Source organism: Thamnophis sirtalis, unplaced genomic scaffold (assembly GCF_051295495.1).
Source record: "Thamnophis sirtalis isolate CommonGarterSnake01/CBP01778 unplaced genomic scaffold, rThaSir2_p1.2 scaffold_9, whole genome shotgun sequence".
NCBI classification, from domain to species: Eukaryota; Metazoa; Chordata; class Lepidosauria; order Squamata; family Natricidae; genus Thamnophis; species Thamnophis sirtalis.
Genome location: NW_028261389.1, coordinates 38,026,767 through 38,048,129, shown reverse-complemented (window position 1 = coordinate 38,048,129; position 21,363 = coordinate 38,026,767). Strand labels below are relative to the sequence as shown.

The following is a 21,363-nucleotide window of genomic DNA, read 5'->3' as shown; positions in this document are numbered from 1 at the left end:
TTTCCTTTCCCTGAGGAGACTGGTGAGGCCCCACCTCCCTTGCCTCTAGTGACTGCACGTCCCTGCTGAATAGAGTGGATTATTGAAAAAATAATAGTTGTAAATATTTGTGAGATTTTTAATGCCCCCCCAAATGATAAGGTATAAATTATACAAACATATTTTACTAGATTAAGATGACTTCCTTTGGAAAAAAATATTATATAGACTCTGATTAACTAGCCACTAATTTCTTTTGCATATCAGGAAAAAAAATCTGCATTAAAATTGTATTAATGTGCCAAACACTACTCGTCGTGACTAAAACTCTACATCTATTAGCGCAGTTTCCTCAAAAGAAATACATTGAATCCAGGGGTGAAATGCTACCGGTTCTGACTGGTTTGCTAGAACCGGTATCAAAAAATGCTAAGTAATGCTGGTAGTTCAGCGCTCTACATGGGGCTGCCCCTGAAAAGTGTTTGGAGACTACAGTTGGTCCAGAATGCAGCCGCGCAAGCGATATTGGGTGTACCTAGGTACACCCATGTTACACCTATCCTCCGCGAGCTGCACTGGCTTCCTATTGGTCTCTGAATGCACTTCAAGGTGCTATTTATTACTTTTAAAGCCCTACATGGCTTAGGACCTGGATATCTGAGAGACCGCCTCCTGCCACATACCTCCCGACAACCAATTAGAAGTCATAGGTTGGGCTTTCTCTGGGTGCCGTCGACGGGACAATGCTGGCTGGTGGCTCCTCGGGGGAGGGCCTTCTCTGTAGCTGCTCTGGCCCTGTGGAACGATCTACCTGTAGAGATCTGGACTATTCCCACTCTCTCAGCCTTCTGAAAAGCCACCAAAACCTGGCTGTTCCGGCAGGCCTGGGGCTGTTGAACAAGGTACAGCCCCACTTAAATGGAATGTATGGTGTGCTGTTTTTTAAATTATATCTCATGTTATTTTTTAATTCTTATTTTATCTTGCTGTAAGCCACCCAGAGTCCTACGGGATTGGGCGGCATACAAATTTATTAAATTGCCAATTGCCAATAGTAAGAAAAAAGCTTTAAAAAGTGAAAAAAAAAGGTTCTGATGATCACGGGGAACTGGTGATTGTCATGGAACCTTTTTTTCACTTTTTAAAGCATTTTTAACTACCTATTCGCCGGAACCGGTAGTAAAAGAAAATGCCTTAAAAAGTGGGGGGAAATGGTTCCGATGATCACACGGATCAGCTGTGAGCCGCAATCATCAAACCCTCTTTATTTTACTTTTTAAAGCATTTTTTCCTGCCGGTTTGGGTGAATAGGTAGGGGAAAAATGCTTTAAAAAGTAAAATAAAGAGGGTCCAACAATTGTGCGGCTTGCAGCTAATCCCTGTAATCACTGGAACCATTTCCCCCACTTTTTAAAGCATTTTTTCCCTACCTATTTGCCAGAACTGGCAGAAAAAAAATGCTTTAAAAAGTGGGAAAAAGTTGACCAAGCCCACTCGGTCACATGACCCACCACCACCAAGCCACACCCACAGAACCAGTGGCAAAAAAATAGATTTCACCACTGATTAAATCCTCAGAGTCATTAATTGCTCATTAAATCCTATAGTAGAATAGACTCCCCCTTTTCCCTCTTTTTCCAGCCTCTAGACCTGGGTTGTTAAACTGGCAGCCTGCGGGCCAGATCGTCATGTGCAGGTCACACCCATCCCAGTTCCGCAAAGGGGGAAAATGTTGTGAAATGTCACATGATGGCAATCTGATGCCACGAGTTTGACACCCATGCTATAAACTCTATTCAGGATAGATTCAGGGTAACTGGATAGATGGAACTAAGCATTTAGTGGCCAGATGTCTTTCCTGACACCTATGCAGAGTTTGTAGCAGATATTTTTTCTTTGTGCCCCAGGAGAGAAACATCTGTCACTTGACTGAACTCTCAACCTTCCAAGTGGGAGGTAACTGTCTTCTAGGCCACTATGCTGCTTTAAAGTACAATAGACAATGCCAATTTTCATATTTAAAACTGACGTATTATAGTTTCTCAGCAAGTTATCTTAGATGGATGTTTGAAGTACAGTATCTAGCTAGATGATGCTGGAGATATATATTTGGAACACTGCATTCTTCTGAAAGTAACTTGAAAACAAAAGCTATAAAATCCATGTGTGGGCAGAACATCTTTATTCCAGCTGTGGAACATCTTGGGGCAATGATATACCAAGCGCAACATCTACGGAAAAATATGTTTCTAAAAATGTGTGCTGCATAGGATTCACTAAAAAGAAAAGAACATTAATAGGAGAAGGGAAATGAAATGCAAATAAAGTGCACAGCTGATGTTTCCATTACTCAGGCACTGCAGAACAGGTTGCCATGGTACCACAAGGAAGGCCATTCTCAGCACTTTGGTTATTCCTGATCTCGTCAATTGGCACAGCATGCTGGATTGGCATTAAGTTGATTATCCATCTCTTCTTGACCTCTACAAAGACTAAGGTCAGTGGGAGAATTCACCTCATCTTCCTCTAAAGCCTTATCCCATTTTTCAATGACCAAATATGACACCGGTGAATGACCATGCCAGCTTTGGTAAGATTCTGCTTAAACTGAAATAATCCGTTAGTACATTTACAAAGTATAGTGATGCTTATACAGTATTTGACTGTCTAGGCCTCTTTTTTGATCCCATGGGTCCCTCAGAATGGGAGTGATTATAAATTAGTCCCTTGTTTAGGTCTTTTTTGGGGGGGAGATTTAAGGAAAAGTTTAAGCAGTTCAAGTATTTTTAAACAAAAATTCAGCGAATACTTAAGGGTGTATTTATTATACCCTTTAATAAATGCAAGCCTGCAAAAATCAGTTGTCAGAAATGACAAGCCATTCAAAGGTACTTAAACCTTTTTAACACTTTTGCAAGGAGGATAGGAAGGTTGAATTGCATGCATTAAAAAAAATCTGGCTACCTCCCTGTGGGGCATTTTAAAAGAAGGATAGATGGAAAAGTTATTGATATTGATGAAAAGGAATGGTGCGTTTGGATCTCCTTTATTTATAATTTATAAATTTCCCCATCAGCAAGGAAAATATTTTACTAATTTAATTTTGATCTTTTCCTGATCATTTCTTTGGCTTGTCCTGCCTTCTTTTCAGAGTGCAGCTGATGACAGCAAAGAGTAGATGAAGCTTTGGCTCCAAATTAAGTTATACACTATGGACTACATAATCAGACAATAAGAAAGATGAAGTTAAGATATGGAGAAAACATCAGATTCAGGAAGTTCAAAATTTGTTCTCTCTCTCTCTCTCTCTCTCTCTCTCTCTCAGTCTCTCTCTCTCTCTCTCTCTCTCTCTCAGTCTCTCTCTCTCTCTCTCTCTCTCTCTCTCAGTCTCTCTCTCTCTCTCTCCCTCCCTCCCTCCCTCCCTCCCCTCCCTCCCCCCTCTCTTTCTCCTGAAATGTGCAAATAAAACTCAGGGAGTCTTTTTTGAGGCTGAAGATATTTTTTAAACCTGCAAAGCTATCAGCTTATTTCTGTTTTGAAAATAGTACCACCAAGTGGAATTACATTTACAGTTATCTACATGGTTAAGAACATTATGCTTTCATTTTGGAAAAAAAAATGAAATGAATATATATACCGATGTATTCAGGCATTCACACTTCTATATGTATAACAAAAATATGAAGACTATGTGCTATGATTGAAGAAATCTATTTCAGTTCCCATCTGACTGAAAATGCATTTTTTCATCCAGTTGAAAAATAAATATACAAACTTTGGTATAGCCAACTTGAAGAGATAGAAATATTTCTGACATTAGTCAAGTTATATTTATATCCCTGGTTCCTGCCAATTCTAATCTCTTTTATAGAAGAGGTTCCACAAATCTACAGTGCCATTTAGAACCAGTTCCAGCTCCCTCCTCCTGCCCGTCCCCACATCATCAAGATGAAGAGCGAGAGGAGGAATTCTGGGAGTTGAAGTCCACAAGTCTTAAAGCTGTCAAGTTTGAACACCCCTGGTTTTTTTCTAAAGTGTTAGGGGTGCAAGCATCTTGTAACTTGACAGCTTTAAGACTTGCGTGCTTCAAATGCCAGAGTTTCTGAGCCAACATTTTGGTTGCTAAGCAACCAAAGTAAGTGAGTTTTACATATTTTACAAGTTGGCCCTACCCACCCAGTCACATGGCTGGCAAGCCACTCCCACCCGGTCACATGGCCAGCAAGCAACTTCCACAAAGCAGGCCACACCTACAGAAGAGGTTCTAAAATTTTTTTGAAACCAACCACTGTCCCTGGGATATAATAAAGAGAAGCCTGAAAGGAAAAGAGAGAAAGATAAAATGAATGAATACTGGTATCTTAATTTAGCACTATAACTGCAGGAAAAGATACACAGTCTGTATGGAAAGATAAATTTGCTTTATATTAGAAATATTTTAATATCAAATGTCTTCTACTTCATTATCAGTAAATAGCAAATAGCTAATCTTTAATATCATGTATACTCACAGATAAACCAAGCATTTTGGATGCCAAAAGTTTCATTCAATTTCTCCCCAGATTGGTTTGTCTACTGGTAAATATAATAATACTTTTTTGAAAATACTCATATAAGTCAACTGTGAAAATTAAAAGATGAAAATTTTGAGAGTTGCCTTATCAATGGGTGATGCACTTTTTGTAGTGTTTTGGTACAAATTCAAGGGTTGTCTTATCCATAGATAGGCTCATACCTGATTTTCATTTTAAAAATGAACCCAATAAAGCACAGTCCAGTCCTATTGTTATTATGAAATAATTGTGGAAGAATACCTCTGCCTTGACTTTCAACCAGTTCAATATTTCAAGCATTTTGTGGGTTTTATTGAAATTGGCAGTGAAGAGTAATGAAGTTATATCCTAAAGAATTATTTTAAGTACAAATTTATTTATGTATTTATTCATGTACTTACATGGCTGTCCAACTAATAATGTGTCTAAGCATTGTACAAAGACTCAAACTGAACCATTAAAATAATGACCCACAGTCTCTCAGGTAAATGACATCTTCCAATCTAATAATTTTTGCACAATAGCCTCCCAGTTCAATTAACATTGTTTGGGAAATTGGTGTTCATTATATCTAGAAGTCACCAGGTTAAGGGGTTTGGCTTCGTATTTTTAATTTTTTCCAGGTATTTGCTTCAAAAATTTGCTTCAATGGGTGTTCACTACCTATTAGAGATTATTAAAGAAAGGAGTTTTTGTGAATACCAAACTGAATTTATTCCGTTTGCATTTTATACTATGTGGAAAATATATATGTGATACATTGATCTGTTTTACCAACATATTCATCCCCTGAAAAATATCACTTTCCCTAAATTGTTTCACCCTCATGCTAACTTAAGTGAGTTATCTTTTATAGCAATAGCAATAGCAGTTAGACTTATATACCGCTTCATAGGGCTTTCAGCCCTCTCTAAGCGGTTTACAGAGTCAGCATATTGCCCCCAACAACAATCCGGGTCCTCATTTTACCCACCTCGGAAGGATGGAAGCTGAGTCAACCCTGAGCCGGTGAGATTTGAACAGCTGAACTGCAGAACTGCAGTCAGCTGAAGAGGCCTGCAGTGCTGCATTTAACCACTGCGCCACCTCGGCTCCTTTTATCTAAAATTCATTTTTAAATGTCATTCTCTTGAAACTGTAGGAACATAAACAAAAGCCTTTATAAACAGTCAAGAGGACTGCTTTAGACTAAGTGCCCTGAAGGTTGCAATAATCTATTCTTTATAATGAAAAACAGGAAATAGGAATTGATTTTCTATTTGTGGCAGTCTTACTGAATAAAAAGGAATCACTCTTCTACATAAATCTATTGTCCTTTACAATATATTTTTTCATATGATAAGTTAAATTTTATAAACTAACCGTGAAATGAAATTTTAGTGGGGAAAAAATCTGACAATGGGTAGAATTATACCAATGGAAAATTAGAGAGATTGATGAACTTCTACCATAGTTGAAGCAGAAATGTCTATCAGGTCTTTTATTATCATCATAATAATAATCTAACTTTCTTAACTTCCACACAGAGTAATTCTATCAAAAACAGTACCCTTTCAGAAGGGGCAGTGATTTAGAAATACTGAATAATGCTAATAGCGTAGGAGTATAGTACTCAAGGAATATGGGTATTCATTTGTTGGCCCATGTAAGTCCAAGGTAAACAGTAGAGCAAGGCATGGTGCTAGTGAGTCCACAAAGGGCATTCTGATGACATTTCTATACATTCCTACCCAGCCACTGGCCTGCGCCTTCTAACCTCACTATGACACTGTTTGATCAAAAGGACTAAGAGCATGCCCATTTTGTCTGCTCTGGACAGACAGAAACCATGGAAGACAAATGGTCCCTCAAATAAATAGGTCCCAAGCCATGTAGTGTCTTATAAATGATTTAAATCTGGGGTCCTCAACCTTGGCAACTTTAAAACTTGTGGACTTCAATTTCCACAATTCATCAGCCAGCAAAGCAGTCCACAAGTCTTAAAGTTGCCAAGGTTGGAGACCCCTGATTTAAACCACACCTGAGCAGCAGTGTTTTTTTCCTTTATGGTGCACATTTATTACTATCTCTTTCCTTCTCTGACTCCCCAATATACCCTTGCTATTTTTTAATAACTGAAGCAAGGGTTTAATCCCTTATGCAGACACTGTGAACCACAGAGGGATAGAATCCAACATATACTGTAATCCAAAAAGTATCTGACTTCAAAAGCATTTTCATTAAATAAACTTGAATAAAAACTTTCCTGAATTCATGATGCAGAAGAAATATGAGAAATTTTTTTTTATTCATTTTGCCTAAAACTAAATATCAGAGGTCTTTCATATGTTGCTAATTCTATATCTGCCTTACATCGTTGTTTGACTTTTATTGTATGGTTGTGGGTATCCTTGGACTAATCTTGCTCTTCTCTGTTCTTTTTATCACTTTCTTTTTCATGATTTTACACTCCTTTTCAAAAGGTGGGATTTTTATTTATATTCAATGGTTTTGATACAAAAATTATTCTTTTAACTCATAGTAAGAGTTAAGTGGTGCAGTGGTTAGTGTGCAGTATTGCAGAATTTTCCTGCTGACTGCCGGCTGCCTGAAATTTGGCAGTTTGAATCTCACCAGGCTCAAGGTTGACTCAGCTTTCCATCCTACTGAGGTCAGTCAAATAAGGACCCAAATTGTTGGGGCAATTTGCTGACTCTGTAACAGAGGGCTGTAAAGCATGGTGAAGTGGTATATAAGTCTAAGTGCTATTGCTATAATTACCAATAAAACTATGCTATACATAGATCTGCGCAAAAGTTCTGTAACAGCTTCCTAAGTGTTTTCTCTCAGTGTCAATTAACTGAATTAAGCCTGAAAGAATCCTAATTATGATCTTAAGACACCATTTCTACTCATGTACAACTTTTGAGAACAATTAGCTAGCACAAAGCTTGAAGCGTTCTATAACTGCTGCAGTACTTACGTATCAAAAGATAAATGATAATCAAATTATAAGATAAGAGTTGACATCATTAAATATGTTCTGAATCAATTTTGTAAACTAAAAATATAGTCTTGACTATCTTATGTTATGTTTCTGGGTATGTATAAATATATGACAGACACAGGCAGCCATGAAGTGGAATAGAGATAGTACAGTTTAAATTTATTTAAAACTCTGCACATCAACAGCAACTCTGAACTACTGATGAATCCAACATCAAATGCATTTTTGTTCAATACTGTATGCTTTATGGCTCCCATGAAATGCTAAGGTGAGATTCCAGAGCACTATTCTCACAAGTGTAGCTGTTCTGACTGTTTTCATTTTCTCCAACCTCCTCGTATCCTGAGAGAATGTTCCTTTCTGGGCTTAAAGCCAATCTGGTAGCCATGCAACTGGCACTTGTTGATCCCATGTTGCAATCATTATCCCCGAGGGAGAGATGTAAATCTGATTTTTCCTTTTCTCTTTTGCTTGCAGCAGCTGCTGCAGCCGCAGCTGCTGCTGCTTTTTTCTCCCGATGCATGTCTTGATACACTTGATGCATGATAAATTGTGTTGTATTTCGAGGGGCTCGCATTCCAGGAGCTCTCCACTCACATAGATTCATTGGACGGAGTCGTCCCTTTATTGCGGTACGCATATATGACAACAAACGCTGTTTTCTGATGAAACGCTTTCGGTTAATTTTATGATGCTGTTTTTGACAGATCTTACAGAATCTGGGCTTTCGCTGGTGAGCTGCAATATGGCGACACTTTATTTGCTGCTTCTTATGTGACCTCTTCCCCCTCCAATAGCTTCTTTTCTTCTTCCGCAATCTACCATTCCTAGAAAATCTGCAATTCTTCCATTTTGAGGATAGATTACCTTTGTACCGCTGAATTTTAGTAGTATAATGATTGCAGTGAGACCCTCTGGGATTGTATCTTCCTCCCTTTGCTGCTCTCCCTGCCATCACAGGCCATTGATTGTGATATCCTTGTTGTAAAGACAACTGCAGATAACACAGTCGTCCTTGTCTCCACATTTTAGCTGGAGAATGGTGGGAACCCTGTTTCAAATAGGATCTCCTCCACCTTTTATATTTGCTCTCTTGCCAGAGATCTGCTTACCAAGATGTTCTTGTGCTGTTATTGTTGTGTTGTTTGATATATAAGGCAGTTTTCTTCTTCTGCTTTTAATGAGATAGGTACCCACTATCAATTGTCCAACAGTCTAACTTCTGATTTACTTCTTTGTCTTCCTTCTCAATTGTGACTCCTCTCCTAGCCTTATATCGTGCTTGTAACACAACAAAATGCTGATCTGAGGTATTGCTTCAACCCAGACTCAGTAGATTTTTGTTGTCATACCACTGACGTTGCTGACCTCTTTCCTCTTGGGACTGCTGTGTAGATTGAACAAAGCATCTTCATCACCCTAGACAACAGGGAACCAATCATAAAGCAATGGGCGTGGCTGAAACTGGGCATTCCGATGGCCAGCAAACTGAAATAGGACCATGCTAGTAGTATTATTTTGCCTGAAACCCTGTGAAAGCAAAACCAATTTATTTGCCTGAGACTCTATAACATCTGCCCTTATATAACTGCAGTAATAGGCATGCTAATGTACATGTTCTAGCCAAATATAATTTAACCCAAAATAATTTTTTGAACCCTAACTTAGTGTAATATGTTTCTCCCTTGTTTTTGTTGACATCTTCTTTGAAAATCCTAGCATCTCATTCAAGATGTTCTTCAACCCTTAGATATAGGAATCATAGAGACTTCAGCGAGAAGCAGGAAGGCAAACCTTAAATAAAACTTTTCACATGGAACATAAGATCCAAGCCATTAGAATATGGGCTTAAACAATGATCAAATACTTCAAGAATTCCAGTAAATGCAAGATAAAGTAATTAGGCTTCCATGTAAAGTAGAATAAAGGGCTAAACCTTTTTCATTCCCTAAAATAGATGGTAAATGTATTCAATGAACCAGAGTCAGCTGTGTATTTAGACAAAGTAAGACACTTATCTCAGGCAACAAATATTGAGTGATTAGGACCAAACTGAGCTGCCATTCATATGACCTGCCTGGTTTTTAAGCTTGATGTATGAGATTGTTGAAATAAAATGCATTACCAGTTGAAATGGAGGTACTATGTCATCCTTTGTGCTTGAGCCACAATTTGTTTTAGGCAAATCCTTTTGAAAATTATAGAATTCATTTTTTTTCAAACAAGACTAAAAGTCTGCTATTGATTCTGTATCTTTACCTTTATCACCTGTCTGTATTTATTTGCATATTTTGGACATGTATAATTCTGAACATTCCAAGTGATATTTGAGCATTAACCTCTGATAATTTGGCAGTTAAGAGATGCAAAGATTCTAATTCTAGTATGTGCTGCATTGACAGGTTTCACTAGAACTGAATGTAATCATTTAAAAAACAAATGCTGTTTCTTTCCCCTAAAAAGAAACTTTACAAAAACATACAGGAAATCTCTCTCACCCTTTCTCTTTCTAGCTTCATAACAATGTAGATGTTTTATTCTCTAGACCATCTCTAGACCAGTGTTTCTCAACTATAACAGCTTGAAGATGTGTAGACTTTCACTCTGGGGAATTCTGGGAGTTGCCAAGGTTGAGAAACATTGCTTTACCCACCTTGCAGATGTGTTGGACTAGAACTTTCATAATTTATGTTGGTAGCTAGATATTATATGCTGTTTTAACACATGAGGGCAGTACTAGATTGCAAAATCATCATGACATAAATATGGGTAAATGAAGCACATTCAGAGCACTTGTAGCGTGTTTGTGTGTGAGAGGGGGGAGGGAGGGAGGGAGGGAAGGAGGGGGAGGGAGACAGAGAGAGAGAGAGAGAGAGAGAGAGAGAGAGAGAGAGAGAGAGAGAGAGAGAGAGAGAGAGAGAGAGAGAGAGACTTCCCAAGTTTCTCCCTCCCTCCCTCCCCTCACATTTTTATAAATAACTCAAGTGGCAATCTGCATTCTAACCTCTGGTCCACCACATGTAAGGATATACAGTATGACATGCATTCTTAACACTATTACAAACTATCATTAAAATCATGAGGGATGTAAGAACTAAGACTTTAAGAACATGCCCATCTTTTAGAATCTTGGTCTTCTAAGAATTTAAGCTTTAAAGAAATAAACTTTTGTACTTGAAAATGTCTTACTTATTACAATATTAAATATATGAATAGCAGCATTTGTATAGCTTATGCTATGTGTCCGGTTATGCACATTTCTATAAGTATTTAATATATTTGCTCACTTTTACTGTGAAGATATTAGAAGTATTTTTATTTGTTTATTCATTTTTATGTAGTCCACATTTCCTAATGATAGGTCTGATGGAGGTTTGGAGAATTACGGGTTAGGGAAATCTAAATTAATTGAGTTATTATTATTAAAACAAAAAGAAAAAACAGCACACATACTCAGTGGTACATACAGTATTGCTTATCCACATTTTCCACATTTCCTGGTCTTTCCATTTTATGGTGGTACATGCTGAGTTGTAATAAATCCATATTTCATCAAATTTACCATTTATTCTGACAAATATTTTGTATATATGACTCCAGCATGCTAAGAGTAGGTAAATTCTAGTATGTTACAGGAAAAATGCTTTGGCTGATACATTTGGATGATTTTATTATTTCTGTATATGCAGCTTGTTTCACATTACTGAATTTTATTATGTACTGGTACTATATACTGCTTTTCTACTACAATAAAGAATTAACAATTCTACAAAAGAACACAAGCCTTTTTAATGTTAAATATTAAACAAACTAATTCAAAATAGTTTTATCTTGTATCTAATTGGCATCATTTAAATGAAGCATTGCAGACTTTATGAAACTTTGATGTCCTCCAGTATGGCCCTTATGGTCTTAAGTGCATATGTTGGGATTATAAAATGTTGTGGCCCAGCAGGTGCCGTTGGAGCTGCCATCAGACTCCGACAGCGAGGGGTCCTGGCTCTGGAGGATGTGGAGGACCCTGGACTGGGTTCCAACTCCGAGCAGGGCGCAGAGAGGCTGATTGGCCACCAGGAGGCACCTTGGACCAGTGGGGAGGAGACAAGGAAGAGTGAGCCAGAGGCCAGTAGTGAGTTGTTCCTGGATGCATGCCATCGAAGAGCTACTAGGCGTCAGGAACAATTACGTAATTGGAATGACCACATGTTATTTATCCCTGCCAATTTTCTCTGAACTTTAAATGGGACATATGCACTAAAATCTAAGCTCAATGGAATTCATTATTTCTCTTCATTCTGTGCTGGTTACAATACAATACAATATTGCATCAAGCTCTGAGTACTACATTTCAAACTGTAGTGAATCCAAATGAAACAACAAAGTGGATTAATAACTTGGAATTAAAAACTTATCATTTACAATTTGTATTTTGAGAGAGTTAGTTTGGTGTACTGATTAAGACACTGAGCTAGAAACTAGGAGAGTTTAGGAACAAAGTCAGCTGGGTGACTTTAGGCCAATAATTCTTTCTCAGCCTAGGAAGAATACAATGTCAAGTCACTTCCAAAATCATGGAAACTTGTTCATACATTTCCAAGGATTCAACAGTGACTTGAAGGCACACACACATTAATCAGATTTACGCATCTACTATTTTCAAAATGAGATTCTGCTGTTTTTAGACAACTGCCCAAACATTGCAGCCATAAAATGCCATCATGTTTTGTACACCTCCCCACCCCCCCACCCCCACCCCCACACCAAAATACACTGAAAATTGTGGCATACCTGTAGATGAAGCGATTGGAGACTTTCAGGGAGTGGAACTGGGATGTGATCCAAATTATTACTAGTGATGTAAAGATGGTGCAAGTCAATCATATCCTACAGAAAAAAGGGGGGGGGGATCTATAAATATATTTATCTCAGTCAAAATGAAGCATGATATTCTAGCAAGAAGAGTTTCTTTAAATATGCCAACAGCAAGAAGAAGACAATAAACTATTATATACTTCAGATACAGAAATTTTAACAGATGTGCATGGAAAGGAATCAAAGGAAATGAGTTAGAGCACCTAGAAAAAAGACTTATGATCTTAAGATGAGGAACTAATGACCTGCATAATATGCTTTAGTTAATTAAATCAAGCTGTGGTCCTTGACTTAATTCTTGTTCTGTTCCTTTCATCTTTAATTTAACCCCAAATCTCTTCAAAACCACTAGAGGACATTATAAAAGATTCTACTACACTGTCTGAGTTCTTGCATAAATCAGAATTTTCTGCAGGTTTTTTTTGTGCTGTAATAGCACCTCAAATCCAGGATGACTCTCATCCTATAAATTCTACCTTTTGCTCAGGATGTTAGTATAAATCATTTTCCCAATTGGGAGAATTTTTAACATCAAGCAGAGGGACTCACTTTATGTTTTTGGCTTTATTCCTTTGTGATCAAGCCAAGGTGGCGCAGTGGTTAAATGCAGCACTGCAGGTTACTGCTAGATCAGCAGGTCAGCGGTTCAAATCTCACCGGCTTAGGGTTGACTCAGCCTTCCATCCTTCCGAGGTGGGTAAAATGAGGACCCAGATTGTTGGGGGCAATATGCTGACTCTCTGTAAACCGCTTAGAGAGGCCTGAAAGGCCTATGAAGCGGTATATAAGTCTACTGCTATTGCTATTGCTGTTATTATTGATATCAATGAATGATATCAATGAATATTTGTATAAGTGTTGCTGGTAATTCTGGAAGTTGCCTTATTTTATTATCTCTAAGTATCAGCTCCTAAAGTTGTAGTAAATTTCTGAAGACATCTTCATCCACTTCTGAGATGAAATTAGAAGTCAAATCAAACTTTTTCAGGTTGCCTAGCCAAGAAAATAAAACAAGGAAATATTTACAAGTGCTCTTAGAATTTCTGACTGGTTTGATATCCAATGCTTGTGTAGGAAGGGGGAAGCTAACAATATTTTGTACTAGAAATGGTTCTAAAACATTAGTTCTAAGTCTTAAATAGCAATAGCACTAGACTTATATACCACTTCACAGTGTTTTACAATTCTCTCTAAGCAGTTTACAGAGTCACCCAACAATCTGCGTCCTCATTTACCAACCTTGGAAGGATGGAAGGGTGAGTCAACCTTGAGCCTGTGAGAATTGAACTGCTGAATAGCTGGCAGCAGTCAGTCAGCAGAAGTAGCCTTTAATACTGCATTCTAAGCACTGTGGCATCATGGCTCAAATAAACATCTGTTACCTACTACCTAAAAGATGCCACATCTTACATATTAATAATTCAGTCTCATCAAATTCTTTGTATTACAGTCCATGTTAAAAATAAAATTTAGGAAAGTTATCAGCGTATCCAGGTGAGCAAAAACATTTCTGCTTATCTTCTTTATTCTATTGTAGCGAGCATAGAAATGGGTGCTTTGCTTGAGCAAGGGTGGGATAATTTCTAGTTCACGATCGTCACGGTATATTGAGGTACACAGACAGGTACAAAGAAAACAAGTTTGGGCAGCTAAAATACAAAACAAGAAACAAATTGCTTTGGGGTACAAAATTGTTTCAAGGGTTATTTAAAATTAGAAATATGAAATGGTATCTAATGTCTTATGATATTGGTGTGCATAGCATATCTATTTCTATGTTATGCATAGGTTTTTTTTAAAAAAAAATCATAATTAGTTTGCACCACTTTGAAATCTCTGGATAATGTTATCATAACATGATGAGGAAAGTTAACATTTAAGTATGTCTAAGTAAAGGTAAAGGAGTCTCTGCAGCTTTTATTCCACTAGTCATAGCCAACCGTAGTGGCAGTACTCATCTCCATTTCAAGGCCATTGAATCAGTGCTGTCTGAAGACAGTTCCACAGTCATGTGGCCAGCATGACATCACACCACAGTGTGTGATATGTGTAGAGATAAAAGAAATTAAAATAATGTCTCTCCCTCCCCCTCTTAATATAGATGTCGATCCAAAGCTTTATATGCATTCTTAAAAAAGGCAAAACCAGTATCGGTGGTTTTTCACTGTGTTCTTGTCAGTACGTCTTTGTTATAGCTTGAACCACAGGACTATTGACAACTATTATAATGAAATTATTATATATGAATCTTTTGGGCCTGGAATGCACCAATATATGCATATATTCATTGATAAAAATGCAAGATAGTCTTAATGAGTATGTTTGGGCTAAGTGGAAAAATATTTCTATTTGTATTTTTTAGATATACTTTATTTCTTTCTTTCTGGTGGTCTTCAAATTAAGACCTCTCTATTTATACTAGTCACTTTATTTGTATTTCTCTTCCAAGTTAAAGGTTCCCGTATACTCTATATTTTTGAGCAGCTGTCTCCATTTCTCCAGTTTCTGTTTGAAGAAGACAGTAGCAGTGTAGACCTGAGGATAAGATAAGACAATATGAGACATCTGGGATAATATAGTTCTACAAAGGGCCTGTCTAGGAAGTGATTCTTGAACTACTTACATGCCATAGAAAAGGCAATAAATAGCTAGAGCTATTCTCTAGTGTGATCCAATCAACAAAACAAGTGATGTCTAATATGAATAAAGATTAAACTTAATGAGTATCCTGATTTAAACTTCAAACTTACTCTTCAGGGATTGATAATAAAAAAATAGTTAACATGATTTATCCAAATGAACACAATTGCTGAACTGCATACTTAACAAAAAATAAGATAAAAATGTGGGACTCCTGGGTGGACAAAGTTCTAAGTTTATATTAAGTAGAAATTCACCACAATGTGACTTGCAAACTTCTGGTTTATGAGGTAAAGAACCATCAATAAGTTTGAATGTGGATGCTTTCTCTTCGTGTTTTTCTGACAGTGGAGAAGATAAACAAATTGCTTGAATTATGGAAGATAAGACTGCTCCGATCTCTGCCTAAAGAAAGAAAATTGTACAGAATAAGGCCAATGTATCATTCAGTACTCTGTTCCAATCTTCTGTATTAAAGAGCCGAGGTGGCGCAGAAGAGCCGAGGTGGCGCAGTGGTTAGAATGCAGTACTTCAGCTGACTGTTAGCTGCAGTTCAGCTGTTCAAATCTCACCGGCTCAGGGTTGACTCAGCCTTCCATCCTTCCGAGGTGGGTAAAATGAGGACCCAGAATGTTGTTGGGGGCAATATGCTGACTCTGTAAACCGCTTAGAGAGGGCTGAAAGCCCTATGAAGCGGTATATAAGTTTAGAGGTTCGGAATGAGGGACGCGACCACAGGGTGAACAACTAACAGGCTTTATTCTAGATAAGTATGACAGCGATTCAGTTCGTAAACTAGCCCGCCAAACCTTATATACTCGGGCTTCAACCAATAGGAACAATCCTTTCAGCCGGCAACAGCCTCCCTCGCATCCTATCCAATCCAGACGCAGGAGGCTGTTGCTGGCCAGCACAAAGGTGCTGAAGTACAAGAAACAGTGAGGCCATTTGCATGGCTCATACATATTAATGAACTTATGAATACACAATACCCCTTCCCCCCAGTTCCGCGCATGCTCCGCGGGTGGAGCATGCGTAGCCCTTTAAGTAGGCGGGGCGGTTCCGGACCCGCCCTGATCTACGCAGTTCTCCACTAGTCGTCGGCGGAGGAGGACCTCCTTGTGGTAGCTCCTCCCGGAAGGGGGTGTAGCTCCAAGGCACGCCTTCTTGGGATGGCCCAGAAGGAGGGCTCAACTGTACTGGTGAGTAGGGGCGAGGTGGCGTGTCCACTGGGATAGTGTTGTGTTTGGAAGGCGTGTCGGGAGGGAGGAAACTTGGCCTAGGTGGGGATTGTTCGGCGGCGGCTTGAGATGATTGTGGAAGTTCCCGGCAGGGGGCGCTCGGGCAGGTTGGGCCTGGTGTGGCGAAGGCCCACGGCGTGTTCTCTCCGGATTGAGCTCTCGGTTGTTGACAGGAGAGGCCTGGAGCGGCGAAGGCCTCACGCTGGTTTTCCGGGCAGGCGGTGCCGGCATCGGTTGGGCCTGGGCTGCCGGCTGGCGGTGGGAGGCGTCTCCTCAATTGATCCAGGTGACGCCTCCATTGGGATCCGTCAGCCAGTCCGACTCTAAAAGAACACGGGCCTGTCAGGGCAGTCACAGTGGCTGGCACCCATCTCGTAGGCCCCGAAAATGCCCGGGCCCATACCGCGTCCCCTAATTTAAATGAACGGGAAGGGATAACCCCCAGGTTGCTCGGCTGATCCCCTGAATACAACGGATGTAGCCGGTCCAGGGGAGTCCGCAGACGCCTGCCCATCAAGAGCTCCGCGGGGCTTCGGTTGGTCGTTGGGCAGGGAGTGGAATGTTGGCTTAGCAGGTAAGCCGCCACTTTCTCCTGCCAGTCGCCCCGGTCCATGCGGCCCAGTGCCTCCTTTGCTGAGCGGACCGCCCGCTCCGCCCGGCCATTGCTGGCCGGGTGGTACGGGGCTATGGGCGCATGTCGAATCCCTTGCATGGCCAGGAACTCCTGGAACGTGGTGGACATAAATTGGGGCCCATTATCAGAAACAATCAGGTCCGGCAACCCATGGGTCGCGAATAGCCTTCTCAAGGCCCGGACCATACTCTCAGCTGTGGTGGAGCCCATGAGGACCAGCTCCACCCAGCGGGAGTAAGCGTCCACCACTACCAAGAAGTTCTGGCCGTGAAAGGGACCGGCAAAATCTAGGTGGAGGCGTGACCATGGGCCTCTCGGAGCCTCCCACTCACGAGCCGGCCCGGCTGGGGGATTAGGCCTAGATTGCTGACAGGGGTGGCAGCGGCCAACATAGGCCGCTATCTCTGAGTCCAGTAAGGGCCACCAAACATAGCTACGGGCTAATGCCTTCATTCGTGCTATGCCCGGATGATCCTTATGGAGCAGGGACAGGACTTGTGGCCGCAGCGCGGTGGGGATCACCACTCGATCCCCCCAAATAAGGCACCCCCCGTGGAGGGAGAGCTCCGCCTGCCGGATTTTAAAGGGCTTGAAGCCCTCTGCCACTTTGTCCACTGGCCATCCCCTCGAGACCCAGGAAGCGACCTGGGAGAGGATCGGATCGGCCTTGGTGCAGGCCGCGACATCCGCGGCCGAAATCGGGAAACCGGAAGACGCGATAGACAGGACCGAGAGACAGGGCACTAGGGCGGTGTCGGTCTCCGGTAACGGGCAGCGGCTTAAGGCATCGGCATGCCCCAGCTGCTTGCCTGGACGGTACTGCAGCGTATAAGAATACGCTGCAAGGAACTCCGTCCATCTAGTCATTCGGGGGGAGAGGATGGGGGGGGTCGGCTTGTCACCTGCCAGAAGCCCAAGGAGTGGCTTGTGGTCAGTGACAAGGGTGAAAGGCCGACCATAGAGGTAGTCGTGGAACCTCTTAATCCTGGACACTGCAGCCAGAGCCTCCTTGTCTATCTGGTTGTAATTACGCTCCGCCGAGGAGAGTGTCCGTGAGTAATAGGCCACAGGGGCCTCTAAGCCATTTGGGAGGACATGGCTTAGAACGGCCCCGACTCCATAGGGGGAGGCGTCACAAGCTAACGTCAGTGGCATCCTGTCATTGTACTGGACCAGGACTGCCGCTGACGTCAGAGCTTCTTTGACAGCCGCGAACGCATGCGCTTCGCGGCTCCCCCAGCGCCAGGCCGCAGATCGGTCGAGCAACCGATGCAGCGGCTCGGCTAGTGACGCCTTGTGCGGTATAAAAGGGGCGTAAAAATTCAGAAGCCCTAGGAATGCCTGCAGCTCCGCCTTGGAGGTGGGTGCAGGGGCGTTCCTAATGGCAGCGACCTTAGAAGGTGTGGGGTGGATGCCTTGGGCATCAATCATGAAGCCCAAGAATTCCACCCTCGGAACAGCAAATGAACATTTGCTGCGTTTCAGTTTTAAGCCTGCGCCCCTGAAACGACTGAGGACCTTCCGCAGTACTTCGATGAGTTCTGAGCGGCTGGAAGCAGCGATCAGGACGTCATCGAAATACGGAACTACGCCCGGCAGCCCATGGAGCAGCCGCTCCATCAGGCTTTGGAAGATCCCCGGGGCCACGGAAACACCAAATTGCAGGCGGCGACAACGGAAAGCCCCACGATGGGTGACGATGGTCTGGACAGCCGCCGCATCGTCATCCACCGGGAGCTGTTGATAGGCCTGCGCCATATCCAGTTTGGCGAATGTGCAACCCTGCCCCAGGGAATGGAGCAGGTGTTGCACTACAGGGACTGGATAGGGGTTTGCCTGAAGGGCCAAGTTGATCGTCGACTTGTAGTCGGCGCAGATCCTCACCGACCCGTCAGGTTTAATTGGGAGAACAATTGGGGTCTCCCAAGGGGAGTGATCTACGGGCTCGATGACTCCCTGCGCCAACAACTTATCAAGTTCGGCGTCAACCTTGGCCCTTAAGGCAAAGGGCACCCTGCGGGCTTTCAGCCTAATGGGAGCAACCTGAGGGTCTAAACTTAAAGATATGGGGGTCCCCTTATAACAGCCCAACTGGCCGTCAAAAACGTCCGAAAATTCCCTTAATGTGTCCTCGAGGGTGCTAGGAACCACCCGGTGGACCCCCCCAATGGATAATCCCAGGGCTGGGAACCAGTCCAGGCCCAGAAGGGCCGGCAGGTCATCCCTGACTATGAGGATGGGTAGCTTCCCCTGGAATTGGCCATAAGATACAGAGATAGGGAAGGATACCAGCGTAGGGATCAACCTCCCTTGGTAATCCCTTAGGGAGACCTCAGATTGCCTTAGGCGTTTCTGGGGCACTTTAGGGCATAGCTTGGCGAAGAGCGACCAGGGCAGGAGGGACCGGGAGGAGCCAGAGTCCACCTCCATCCGGCACGGCTGACCTTCCAGCTGGACGGAGGTCGAGACCTTCCGGGCCCCTGCAACGGCGTGGCTCGCCGTACTGTCAAAATTAGATGGTTGGCTGGTGGACTGGTAGCAATCTTCCGCTCTCTTCGGTGGCCGCTGCTGCTGGCGGCGCGGTTGCGCCTGGGGACGGCTGGGCGATTGAAGGAACGAGGGTGCAGGCAATAGGGCCCTGCAGACCTTAGCCAGGTGGCCTTCGCCCTTGCACCGGTTACAGATGGCATTTAAAAATGGGCAAGCCTGGCGTTTATGACGGCCTCCGCAACCCCGGCAGGGCACTGCGGACGCCTGTTGCGCTGCAGGTTGCGGCTTTGGCTTCCTCTTAGTCACAGTCCTCATCTGGGCCACCACTTCTTCTTCTGGATCCTCATAAGCCAGGTCGTCCTCGACCATGTGGGCTTGTGGCGATGCTTCAGGCGGTGAACGCTCCGGTGTGGCAATCTGCAACCGTTCAATATCGGCCGTGGACTGCTCAGATAGTTCAGCGGCTCGGGCAGTTTCCACGGCCTGAAGTAGTGTAATTCGGTGATTTCTGAACATGCGGCTCCGCAGGTTGACATCGCGGACGCCGCACACAAACTGTTCCACCAAATTTTCCTCAAGATTGGAGAACTCGCACTGGGCCGCCACCATCCGCAGGGCCTCCAAAAATTGGCTGATTGATTCATTCTGTTTTTGGACTCTTCTGCGGAAGGCAAAACGGCGAGCTATGACTGACGGGGTGGGTGCGTAGTGATTCTTCAATCTGGCCATGAGTTCGTCCCACCCAAGCTTGTATGCGGGCCGTGGGGCTGCCAAAGCTCTTGCTGAGGCGAACATAGATGGCTCGCAGCATGAGAGGAAAAAGCTGCATTTTTCCTCTTCGGTTTGAGCCTGATTTTTGGAAGCGATCAGGTAACATTCAAACCTCTCCATAAACCCCTCCCATGATTCTCCGGCCGAACCAAAGGGGGCAAAGGGAGGTAGAGCAGATGTCATCCTGACGGTCGTGAAGGGAGAGATACTGAGAGGCCACAAAAAAAAATTTTTTTTCCTCTTCAGGCAGCTTTCGTTGCCGGTCTGGAAACGGCAGCTAACTGTCTGTCTCTCTCTTTTCACCCTAGCGTCGCGGAATCGCTGATCCCACCTTCGTCGCCAGTTTAGAGGTTCGGAATGAGGGACGCGACCACAGGGTGAACAACTAACAGGCTTTATTCTAGATAAGTATGACAGCGATTCAGTTCGTAAACTAGCCCGCCAAACCTTATATACTCGGGCTTCAACCAATAGGAACAATCCTTTCAGCCGGCAACAGCCTCCCTCGCATCCTATCCAATCCAGACGCAGGAGGCTGTTGCTGGCCAGCACAAAGGTGCTGAAGTACAAGAAACAGTGAGGCCATTTGCATGGCTCATACATATTAATGAACTTATGAATACACAATAATAAGTCTAACTGCTATTGCTATTGCTAAATGTTTTACATGCTTATGTAATGAAATGGATCAAGATTGTCTCAATGAAAACTTATTTGTTAGATTGTCTCTATAAGGAAAATATGTTTTTTTACTAGCTCAGAGGAAAGATGTAATAGTTTTAGTATTCATTAATTTGTGTCCTAAATACCCAGAAATGTATATTTGAATTTCCTACAATAGATTGTATCACTCATCATTGTCATTAAGGTTAAAGAATGTTTAAATTAATCCATGTTTCTTTAAAAACCTATACTGAGTGTGAGTATGCTTTTTTTAAATGAAACTTGATTTTTTAAGAAAATTTTTTCCTTTATGGAATTTCTAACAAATGTAAATAATGTTTTTATTTCAAGGACTTTTACTAGTGGCAAATGTATATGTTTTTTTTTAAAATGGTAGAACATAACAATTCAGAAAAACACAGAATTAAGAAATTTTTCAATTAGTTCAGCATACCCCAAATGTTTTGAATTGTATCTTCTTGAATAGAGGGAACTTTCAGAAACTCTTTGTAATTTTGCCCCAAAGGTGCTTTT

General features: G+C 42.1%; 1 protein-coding gene across 1 annotated transcript in view; it reads right to left on the bottom strand.

The window, feature by feature from the left end:
• Positions 1 to 21,363, bottom strand: part of EPYC (epiphycan) — a 138,666-nt gene that overhangs the window by 103,366 nt on the left and 13,937 nt on the right. The window contains 5 exon segments of the mRNA XM_087722548.1: positions 8,871 to 8,937; positions 12,307 to 12,402; positions 13,217 to 13,387; positions 13,885 to 14,039; positions 15,291 to 15,435. Of these exon segments, the coding sequence (XP_087578674.1) occupies positions 8,871 to 8,937; positions 12,307 to 12,402; positions 13,217 to 13,387; positions 13,885 to 14,039; positions 15,291 to 15,435 (634 nt within the window).